The sequence below is a fragment of the Protomyctophum parallelum genome (assembly GCF_964188405.1).
Source record: "Protomyctophum parallelum genome assembly, chromosome: 23".
Taxonomy (NCBI): domain Eukaryota; kingdom Metazoa; phylum Chordata; class Actinopteri; order Myctophiformes; family Myctophidae; genus Protomyctophum; species Protomyctophum parallelum.
In genome coordinates this window covers 11,136,724-11,148,498 of record NC_139715.1, presented here as the reverse complement: position 1 = coordinate 11,148,498, position 11,775 = coordinate 11,136,724, and the positions used below count along the sequence as shown (strand labels likewise).

Genomic DNA, 11,775 nt, shown 5'->3' with positions numbered 1-11,775 from the left:
GCCCATGACGGACGGCTTCAATAAATAATCTTCTCATACTTTTCATTTTATTTTTTATTTCTCTTGCACTGGAGACGAGGCTGGCAGACACTATTTATGTACAAAGCCAACACATACATCACTGTTCACTGCAGAGAAAGAACTTCGGTTGACGTCACAAACACTCCGGTAAACGACGAAGGCTGGGCTGAGGTTTCCACACAACAGCATATTTAACCACATGAACCCTAGCGCTCCTAGGCCGAGCCACTGGAGTCCCTAAAAAGCCCAGTCCACACCAATGAGTCGCTACACAACTAGTTACGACTTGCAACCAGTTGCAATAACTTGCAGTGGTCTGAATTAGCCCGTTGCAGGTCAGCGCAGTTTCGGGATAATGTTGCAAGTTGCTGCAAATGGTTGCAAGCCAAGACGAATCATTGGTGTGGACTGATCTTAAGGGACGGCAGTGGCTTAGTAGGTGGAGTGACCGCCTGGGGAAAAATAAAAGAACTTTCCTGGCACGACATCCTGGCTGCGTGTAGAAGTGTCCTTGAGCAAGACACTGAACCCCTAACTGCTCCCGATGAGCAGGTTGGTGCCTTGCATGGATTTCTCGGCTGTCGATCTCTGAATGGGTGAAAGTACTGCATATTGTGAAGCGCTTTGGATAAATGCGCTATATATACACCTGTACAATTTAACAAATGCACCATTTACCTTTACCTTGGTGGAAATAAAGCGTGTAGATGTGGCGTAGAAGGCAATACTAGCAGACCTAGTATAGTGAATTAGACCCCAGTGAATGCAGTATATACTGTATGGTTTAAGTGGTTAAACAAAGTCCTGTTTTGCTCCATTCACTTCGAGTGGAGCAAAACGCAAATTCTGTCTCCACGTTTTGGCGAAACCCCAGCTCTGCTCGTTCAGTACAGTTTTAACACAGATGCGCGCGCGCACGCACACACACACACACACACACACACACACACACACTCTCACAAAACATCCACAGAGACGTTTGTCTCAGTTAGCCAGAGGATCGGAGCTCTCCACCTATTGAAGAAAGACAGAGCGCTAATATGATTAGTTCAATATGAATTCCCATTGAAATAAGGGGGTCAGACACTGCCACCATTTTTACCTTTTTCTCCTCTGTAAATATTTGTATTAGTTGATGACATGTATAAATGTGTTAATATTCTATGTCCCCAGTACTTTCTTTTGGTGTTATCCTTTTAGCCTACATGTTTTACTGTACCTCTGTGCTGTTAATAATTGGACTAATGAGGCATTCAATCAACCGTCTATGGTCTCAGAGTGAAGCACCGCTCTGCTGCAAAGTCCGATAGTGGTAGGTGGAGGTCTCCAAACTATCTGGTTACGCGAGACTACACAGACATGTTAAACGTGTATATGGCATTCACATGCTTTCTCAAAGTCGAACGCGCACGCACGCGCACACACGCGCACACACGCGCACACACGCGCACACACGCACACGCACACGCACACACACACACACACACACAGTGCTATTACTATACTTGTGAGGACATCAGCAGTTAGGAGAACAATGTCCTCAAATGACTAATTTAAATTGACATTTTTAACGCCAACTCTAAAGCTGAAAAAAGCCGATCGACAAGCTCACAACGCGCCGTGCTGCAACGCACTGTGAGCTTGTAGATCAGCTATATACATTTTAAAAGAAAAATAAATACATTTCTCTTGCGAGGACCTGCAAGGGCCATTGGTTCTCACAATGTCTGTTTCTCAAATTCTTATACAGTATATACTTGTGGGAACGTTTGACCCTCACACATATAGTATTAGCAGCTAACACACACCCACACACACACACAAGCCTATACTACACCCAGGAATCAGGGGAGCCGGTGTACTTGCTGGCCCTTTGGGAAGGCCTCCGAGTGGTGGAGTAGAAGTCCACATAGTTTGTGTTGGCTTTGAGCCTGAGGGACTGGCTGCTGTAGCCCTCCGGAGAGGGCGTGGCCAGGTGGTCGGGGTCGTCGTCTTCGTAAGGCTCCTCCCCTCTGTAGTCCTGCGGAGACGACAGGTACATCCTGTAGTTGTTGTAGTTCTTCCTCTCGGGCTCGTCGTAGAACGGCTCCGGGTGCTGGGGGGGGGGGGAGGGTCAAAGAGGGTGGATATAAAAGCAGAACCTTTTTATGTCTAATCTCTAGTCATCTGTTCTGTATGGCATGTAAATGTATTTATACATTTATTTACTATTTATTTATAATGATACATTTACATTTATAATGATCTGTATGGTATGTAAATGCTCTATAACGTATTATACACAGGAGAGGAAGGAGTGGCCAAAGAGCATTGACCACGCCTCCAGGTCATAAGTTAAGTAATAAGACCTGGGACTTAAGACACCCAAAATACAGCCCCCTGTGTCTGGTTTAGTATGACCTTTGACACAATCCTGTTTGTGGTCTCCCCTGAGCAAGCAGGCAGGCTCTATTAGCTCAGTGTCAAAACTTGCACAGGACGCCAGTGTTCAAATCTGGGATAGAACAGGAAAGTATCCATAGTGTTGAGTACAATTTTGAGGTGCTTTTAATTTACTTGAAAATGTACATTTATGCTCTACTACATCTCAGGCAAATGTTGTACTTTCACTGTACTTTTCAAGTGTAAAATGGGACATTCTGCATGATACTTGAAACTTGCAAAGGAATGACAGGGGATGAGGTGGACGTGAGTCAGACTGTAGCAGGACATGGGGAGTGAGGTGGTCTTTACACGAGAACGACAAAATAAAGTATCGGTTGCTGGTGTCCCTTTAGACGAGAGCGGTGTTTTCAGGAGGTGAAAACACCTTCCAGAGTGGAAATCTTTGGGAACGCCGTTTCCTCCCCTCTTCATGTAAACAGGCAAAACGGTGAATCCGCAAAACTTATGTCTGCAGTCCTGACTTGGGGAGATATATTGTAGATGAGGAGAGAGAGAGTTTCATACCTGAGCTCTTCTCAGATCCTCTCCAGACTGAGATGAATACGTCCCAATGAAATATGGACTTTTCTTCTCAGAGCCTGAAGCGAAAAAGAACAACAACACATCAATACAGCGAGAGCAGTCTGCTCAATTCTGACTCGCAGCCAATGAATGTGAAAAGAAAATACAATAAAATCCTGTTTACCTCAGCTAATAATACTTGAGAGGAAGTGCGATGCCATGAGCACTATTGGCAATACTGTGCTACGCTAACGGTCCTAGGCGCAAGGCCAACTGTCTAATACTGTAAGCATGAATGCACAAAGTAAGCAGGTCTTCTCTGGCTTATCTCTGGCTATCCCCTTTTCAATGATCTAGACTTCTTAGAAATGGATTGCTGAGGTAGCAGTACTCGCTGCACGGCGCTGCCGTACTCATGTGCTGAGTTGGCGGTGCCCCAGCATCAATCCAAAGGCGGTGTGCTTTACCGACTGAGCCACCCCACGGATGGATGAATTCATGAATATATATACGTACGTATTCACTTACACCGATGTCAGTAATTCGATCGAGCAAATACGCCTGTAGCAAGTTACTCTTTTTAAAACTTTGTCAGAAGTGTTAGTGAATTATGAATACAACTAAAATGGAATTTTATTCAAAAGACGATGACTAAAAACTACATCAAAAATTTGCTGTGAAAATGAACTTGCTTCTGGGGCGCCTGCTGGCCAAGTGGTCCAGGCGCAATGCCACATATGCAGTAGGCTTTGGCCTGACAGCGCGTTGTGTGTTCGAGTCCCTTTCATGACGACCTTTGCTGCATGTCTCTCCTGTTGATACTCTCAATAAAGGCAGAAAAGCAAAAAACTAATCTTAAAAAATAAATTTAAAAGTGAACACTGCTTCTCACCAGTGTACTGGGGCTTGTGTAAACTGTTGTCTGCGTAGTAGGCATGGAGTTGCATAGATGACTGTGCCCTCTGGTAGTTGGAACTGTTTCTCCTGATGCCCAGCATGGCTGGAGAGGACGTGGCACTGCCACCTTAGGACAACAAACCAAACAAATTCATTACAATGACAACAATTGTCAGCTACTGCCACAACTGCCGGCTCTGGACTTCACCTGATTTGATGATTGGGGGGGGGACGGGGACACCAGGGTCTCTCACCTGATTGGATGACGGGAGACATCTGCAGAGGGCTGGTGGGTAGAGTTGGTTGTGAGCGGTAGCGGTCTCGCTCGAGCGTTGATACAGGAGTGATGAAATGGGTGTAGTTCCAGCCATCCTACAGGAACACAGGGCACAGTTCATATAGTTACAGTACAAGTTTAATTTATTTAAAAAAAGACATTTGATTAATTCAAAACGGAATCGATGGAATAATCGCTACGGTAGTTGCAGCTCTCTATTAAACATCTCCAATCCATCTCTCTAATGTATTGTTAGGAGCATTAAATAATGTCTTAACTTTTCCCCCCCAAGAGTTGCAAAGTATAATTGGAAGGGAGCAAACAAAACAAAACAATACACTAAAAGAAGAGAAGGAAAATACAGTATATTGTCGCTGTCGAGGTGGAAACCCTGTATGTCCAAAGGTAGTTATTATTTCACAAGCTCTTACTTTTCATTGGTTCAATTAATATCTATGAAGCCCAGAGACAATCTTATCCACTTTCACTTTTAAAAAAATGTTCAGAAATAGTAGATAGTAGATCTACAAGCTCACAAAGCTCTGAGATGCGCACAATGAAGTGGGACATGAATTTACAACACAAAAACAAACAAAAAACATTGAAAGTTGAAATATGGCGATACAAGGTTTCTTTAGAAAGGGAGCATGAACTCCAAGATAAGTTTAATCCAGGGAACTGTAAAAGCCTTATTGGGTCAATATTACATTAAAATAGCATTGCAAGGGGAACATCCAAATCAAATTACCGTCGACTGTAAATAGCAGCAACGGGGAGCTTCCAGGATCAGCGCATAAATAGATCTGTACGCCTCGTTCTGACCCTGGCAGCTTGTTATTCAATCAGCCTCCCGAGGAAGCATGTTGATAGAATCAACTCCAACTTCATGCTTTAGCTATTGAAAAATAGCAGATCTACAAGCTCATAGCGCGCCACCGAGTGGCGCGCTACGAGCTTGTAGGTCTGCTATTTTTAAGAATCGTGAAAAGTGACATGAAAGTGTTTGATATTAACGACTGACATAGAAAAACAAGAAGACATTTGCAGAAACGCTCCCAGGTCAAAATGGGTTAATCTACTGTATAGGCTTAACTCGGCAGCCTTCTTTCACTCAAACTTGACTGACAGACAGACCCCATGCCTACACTAAAACAGTATTCGTTTGGCTGCAGACCTGTTTATAGAGACTCCTCAGCTCTCTATACTGCCACATAGTGTTCAACACCTGGGCTGCTGCCTTCACCACCTTCATAGAATACCTGGGACAGGGAAACACAGACACATAGACACACAGAATCACCATAGACATAATTAGAGATTATATAATCGGTAGCGTTATCGAAATCGGCCATATAAATGCCATATCGGTATCGGATTGGTCTCAAAATAATCCTGATAATTTTCACCGATATTGACGACACAATAACAATGTGACCGTCAATGGCTTTGTACTCGCAGAGCAGCCAGTCTCTGTCTCTTTAGCAGTTTCAGCTGTTAGTGGGGACGGGGGCTTACCATGTACTTTCACCAGCAAAATAAAATAATATAATATAATATAATGTAATAATGTAATGTAATGTAATATATGATATAATATAGTAATATATCCGCCGATGTGACCCTGCAAATAATTGGAGATCGGATATCGGTCATAATTTCTTGGCCCCGGGCGGTTAGCTCAACTACTATCAACAAATCAATATTGTGCATCTCTAGATATAATGGCATGCTTCACTGTTTAATTCAGTCACTCTCCACATTTTCACATTCAACGACCCTCAGTATGACATGCATTTAGGCCCATTTGATATCACGAGGAGCTGAACCATAACAAGATAGGATGTGACATAAACAATGGTTGTCAGGCCCAGTGGAGACATCGCCGGATATCATAATGTATTATATAAGTATTATAATTTATAAGTGGTGGTCAGTGGTGGAAAAAGTACTCGCAAAGTACACTTCAGTAAAAGTATCAATACTGCAATGTAGAAATACTCTGATACAAGTAATAGTTGGGAAATGGAAAAGGTACAGATTGTATTGGCATCAACATGTACTTAAAGTTCCAAAAGTAAAAGTTGGGTGTACACTACAGACTCACACACCCACACATTCAATTGCACACAAGTGTATTTGTTGTATTTGTTGTTTGTCCTACCTTATGTTTGATTACCTTGTCTACTATTTGTTTATTATCTTAAAGTGATTTGGGTGATTTGGAAAACCCCCAGTTTATTATATTGTTTATTATCTTAAAGTGATTTGGGTGATTTGGAAAACCCCCAGTCCGCCCGGTAACAAGATGAGGGACACGCGACAGGCCAACATCAGACACACCAAGGCCCACCCCTGCTCGATCATGATTGGCGGAAGGCCCCTCTCTATCCTGATTGGATGAAGGCTGGACTAGCGGACAGGACCACGATGGGCCGTCTAACACATAATCATTTCTTAGAATTGGACGGAATGATTTAGATCAAGAGTTATTCACGTTTTTAAGATTTTCGATCTCGTCGGCTGAAATGGGGGGGGGAACATTTTCGATGACGTCCTACGGGAAAATAACATTGAATGTTGCACAACAGATGCTCCCAGACTGTGGAGCGATGCGATCGGTTTTTATATCAATAATCTCTAATCACTAATCTATCACTAATATCATCAATCTCCGTCCTGAGCGCTGGGCGTTACTATTTGAACGGAGAACTCCGTCCTTGCCGCTCAGGATGTTAAGGGACAGGGAGGAACTCCTTATATGGTCAGCACCATATAAAGAGGATTATTATAGGGAGGATTATCACAAAAAAAAAAATATATATATATATATTTGAATTAAGTGAAATCACTGAATATACCTTTAACCCGTTTAGACCTGAGAATGATTCTACAAAGGCCTTCTAAATCCTGACAGTTTTCTGAAAAACCCATGTTTCTATGTCAGTGGTTCTGAAACATTTTCATGTCAAGGACCCCAAAGAATATTGGCCGCCGACCCCCCATCTGAAAATATGTTGTTCCAGGGACCCCCCCCCCCCCCCCAGACGCAAAGATTTGAGTTAAAAACGTTCACTCTGAAATAATATATTTAAAAAAAACAAATGTATTGTGCGAATAACTAAAACTAAAACTAAATACAACTAAAAACACATGCACCGAAACCTCCCTCGTTCAGTGGGTCAAAGAGGTTCTCTCCATGATTCCCCTAGAGAAACTAAGGTACAACCGTAGTGGTTCTAAAGATAGATACATTATGACTTGGACCCCTTTCATAGAGTTTGTAGAAAGTATACCTTTCACTTAAACCCATATTCCCTTGTACAATCTGATACCTCACACTAAACCTGACATTGGGCGACCTCTGGTTGGAGGCCCTCAGTAAGTAGACAGTTGGATATAGAGCAATTTACTATCTAAACTGAAAGATGGATACAATGTATGTAACCTAGATACCATACGCTGATGGAAAATGCTGTTTATTTTATTTTATTATTATTATTTTTCTTCTTACTATGTTCATTAGTACTTTCAAAACTAGTTTACTAATTACTTTTACTGTCTTGTACTGTCTGTCTTTGTTTTATTTGTCTTGTTCTGACCTTGATTGGGGGGGGGGAGGGGGGGATATTTACATGTCGGATACAACAAAATGTACACGTATGTTTTTTCATTTATTCATCAATAAAAATCAAAATAAAGTGTTAAAAAAAAACACACACACACACACATGCACCCTTCCTCACCCCTTGCCCCGTCCCTTGCTGATGTCCACCAGCTTCTCGATGCCTCCGCTGTCCGCCAGGGCCTTGGCGTTCTCCATGTTGCGGCTGGTCACCTCGTGCAGCGTGCAGCAGACCGACGCCACCGTGTCGTCAGACAGCATGGACGGGCTGGTCCCCGGCAGGCGGTTCACCAGGTCGCGCATGGCATACTTCCCTGCGACGGTGGGGAAAAAACTCATTTGTTTTACTGACCTGAGATCAGATTCATACGAGGTTTTCCGACTGGACACACACTGGTCTGATTAACCCGTCCTGACCTGAGATCAGATTTAAAAAAAATGTCAGTCGTTCTTCGATTTTTCAAAAATAGCAGACCTACAAGCTCGTATCGCGCCACTCGGTGGCGCGATATGAGCTTGTAGATCTGCTATTTTTCAATAGCTAAAGCATGACATGATGCCGACACCAAAATGGGTGCCCGGTCAGAATGGGTTAAGCAGAAATGCCAATACCACAATGTAGAAATACTCCGTTGCACGTAAAAGCACGGGATTCAAAATGTACTTGAGTAAAAGTACAAAAGTATTGGTATCAAAATGTACTTAAAGTACAAACGTAGAAAGTACTCATTATGCAGAATTTCACACGTTTTCAAGCGTACGAAAATGTTTGCAAAATAGCAGATCTCCAAGCTGACAATGCGTTGCGATGCGACGCATTGTGAGCTTGTAGATCGGCAATTTTCAAATGGCCAAAATGTATATAGGGTATGTAAGTACAAATACCGTAAGTACAGTACTTAAGTGAGTTACTTTCCACCACTGCCTCCGTGTGACGGAACCAAGGGGTCATCAATGTGTACACACGGACACAATATGTCCGTGGCAAATACTTGGTCTTCTCCAGGGGCATATTTGTTTTTATCATAATACTCAATTACCAGCGAATGCCAAGTCTCCAGGTTGTCTTCAGAATGTGTATGGCATGTAGTTAGTACTACGACACTATATGCATATTGCATAGTCCAACTAGTACTAGTGGTTCTCAAACGTTATACTCGCAAGGACCGCCGTAACTCTGAGAGTGTACGAATGGAACCAAAATTCCAACAATGGTCCAACAATATCCAGTACAGTGTATACAGCATTAACCCATTCTGACCGGGCACCCATTTTGGTGTCAGCATCATGTTATGCTTTAGCTATTTAAAAATAGCAGATCTACAAGCTCATATCGCGCCACCGAGTGGCGCGATACGAGCTTGTAGGTCTGCTATTTTTTGAAAAATCGAAGAGCGACTGACATTTTTAGAATCTGATCTCAGGTCAGAATGGGTTAGTGTGTGTGTGTGTGTGTGTGTGTGTGTACTGTGTGTGTGTGTGTGTACTGTATGAACCTATGAGCTCCTTGTTCCTGGTGTCCAGGGCCATGTTCCGCAGGGCGGTGGCCACGGAGCACACCACCCGGTCATTGTCCATCCTCAGCAGCTCCACCAGGATGGGAAGACCTTTCTCCTTACGCACCGCCGCGCGGATGTAGGCCGAGAACTGCACACACACACACACACACACACACACACACACACACATAGCAGCTTGACCTCTCAAAACACAGAAAAACCAAACATTTGTGTGTTGTTGTACAAATGCACACACACACACACACACACACATAGAGAGAGAGAGAGAGAGAGAGAGAGAGAGAGAGCTCAACGGAAGAAATGTTTTTATGATGATAATTATGTTTAAGACCCCAGGAAGAATAGCTGCTGTAAGCTAATGGGAATCTAATAAATAAATCAAATCAAAAATCAACGCACCCTCATTTCATTAGAGCTCCCTGAAATGGATCTCAACCCATCAAATAAACGAGGCTCTTGTTTTATGGAACATTGAAACGCACGCACGCACAAGCAGACTACCACAGCGTTTTAACCAGAAGGTGAACTCCCCAATTGAGTGTTATTTTGACTCTCGTAGTTGCAAATGGGGTTAAATGAACACAAGGATTTTACAGTGCAAACTGTTTGCCACTCGATGGGCCATTCACTTTAAGCATGCGCATACCCTATACTGTCAGCACCGTCCAAACTGTGTCCCCGAGGCACACTTGTGTGCCATGTGACAAATGTAAAGTTATGAAAGTCATTCTTATTTAATTTTTCCCCACCTGTTTGTATCCTGTGATGTTTTTCTTTTAGAGTCAGGGTTGTTTAGTTTGTTTCTGTCTCTCCTACTCTGTTTCTATTTCTGTCCTCTCTCTTCTGACGGAAAACTACAAAATAATGGAGCACGCACACACTAACAAAACACTCACTTCTGTATGCCTGTAATGTGAATAAAACTGCATTTTTTTTTCAACCAAGGTTCATGTTTTAGGTTGTTATTAGAGAAAGTAAAAGATGAGTGTAATTTTGTTTTTCGTTTGCTGCTTCCTTTCGTTTTAGGGATTTTAGCTGTTTTTGACAGGGGGCGGGGGCATTCGAGCATGGGGCTAAATATGTATTTTTTTTACAAAATATTATGGCGATTTCATTTTTTATTATTTACTATAGTCCTAATTGACCTCTGGAAATTGCATCTGGCCACAGAAGATCACAGGATCTACTGAATGTGAAGGTAGCCTACTGGGGGGAAGCCACACTGTGTGTCATAGGCTCAATATGTCAGTTTGACACATTCAGTAGATCCTGTGATCTTTTGTGGCCAGATGTAATTTCTTGGGGTCTAGTAGGACTATAGTAAATAATACAAAAATAAATCGCTATAAAATATTTGTCAAAAAATACATATTTAGCCCCATGCTCGAATGCCCCTGCCCCTGTCAAAAACAGCTAAAATCCCTAAAACGAAAGGAAGCAGAAAATGAAAAATAATTAACACTCATCTTTTACTTTCTCTAATAACAACCTAAAACATGAACCTTGGTTGAAAAAAAACTAAAGTTGTCCTTTAACCCATTTTGGATTTGAGCCCATTCTAAAAACGCCTTCTAAATCCTGACCTAAGTTTTCTGGAAAAACGTCAAATATTTATGTAGCAGCATCACATTTTTTTAAATTTGTGAATACTGTACATACTGTACAGAACCCCAAAAAGAGTTCCCGTCCAGAAGGGTTAGAACAACAAAAGGGGTTCCCGCCCAAAATGGGTTAAAGCAGTGGGGTCCGACAGTTGTTTACCTTCCAGTTGCCCGCTGAGAGGTTCTGCAGGGACCCCGCCGCTCCCTCCAGGGTAGCGGGGTTGGAGCTCTCCGCCAGCAGGCTGAGGTGGGGTTTGACCACGGTGGGGTGCCACAGCAACTCTGCCCCCCGCAGCTTCTGGGAGAAGCCCGGGATGGGTCCCATACCGTCCCACTGACCACAAACACACAGGGGACAACAAATAAACCAACAACAGGTTGATGCTCTTATCCACCGCAATGGTAACAATGACTGGAACGATAGATTGAGATCACGTTTCTACATTACCTTACAGACAAACAAATATTGATCATTTAAAACGTCTAAGAGCTAGGTTGAAGTCATACTGTGTTACACAATTAATGCTCTTTAGTGGACAGAAAGTGCATGTTCGGGATGCCGGTCTTATCCAGTCAGGAGTGAAGTGAAATTGCAAGTGATGAAACAAATGTGAAGACAAATTCTAAACTGATTAACACTGGAAATGATACATGGATACCGTCTAGTACTCTAGTTGGATGTTATTGGCAACCATAACGAAAACAGGAGAGGAAATGACAGGGAGACCCCTGTAACTGAACAACTAATACACTATAGCAGTGATTACTATCAGAACATAAAAGTTTTAACCTTTAAACAAAAAAAATATAACTTACACTACCTTTAACTTTTGAACAAAAAAAAGTGTTTTCGTTTTGCTTGACAAAAGAACCACGATCACAACACGACAC

General features: G+C 42.6%; 1 protein-coding gene across 1 annotated transcript in view; it reads right to left on the bottom strand.

Annotated features, from left to right (window-relative positions):
* Positions 1-282: 282 nt before the first annotated feature.
* The window catches only part of LOC310854387 (plakophilin-4-like), a gene marked incomplete at its 5' end in the record, with an annotated part of 79,689 nt that continues 68,196 nt past the window's right edge, over positions 283-11,775 (bottom strand). The window contains 8 exons of the mRNA XM_083758995.1: positions 283-2,116; positions 2,971-3,044; positions 3,860-3,991; positions 4,119-4,236; positions 5,316-5,400; positions 7,885-8,077; positions 9,260-9,410; positions 11,045-11,218. Of these exons, the coding sequence (XP_083615121.1) occupies positions 1,853-2,116; positions 2,971-3,044; positions 3,860-3,991; positions 4,119-4,236; positions 5,316-5,400; positions 7,885-8,077; positions 9,260-9,410; positions 11,045-11,218 (1,191 nt within the window). The 3' untranslated portion in view covers positions 283-1,852. The remainder of the gene's footprint in view (positions 2,117-2,970; positions 3,045-3,859; positions 3,992-4,118; positions 4,237-5,315; positions 5,401-7,884; positions 8,078-9,259; positions 9,411-11,044; positions 11,219-11,775) is intronic.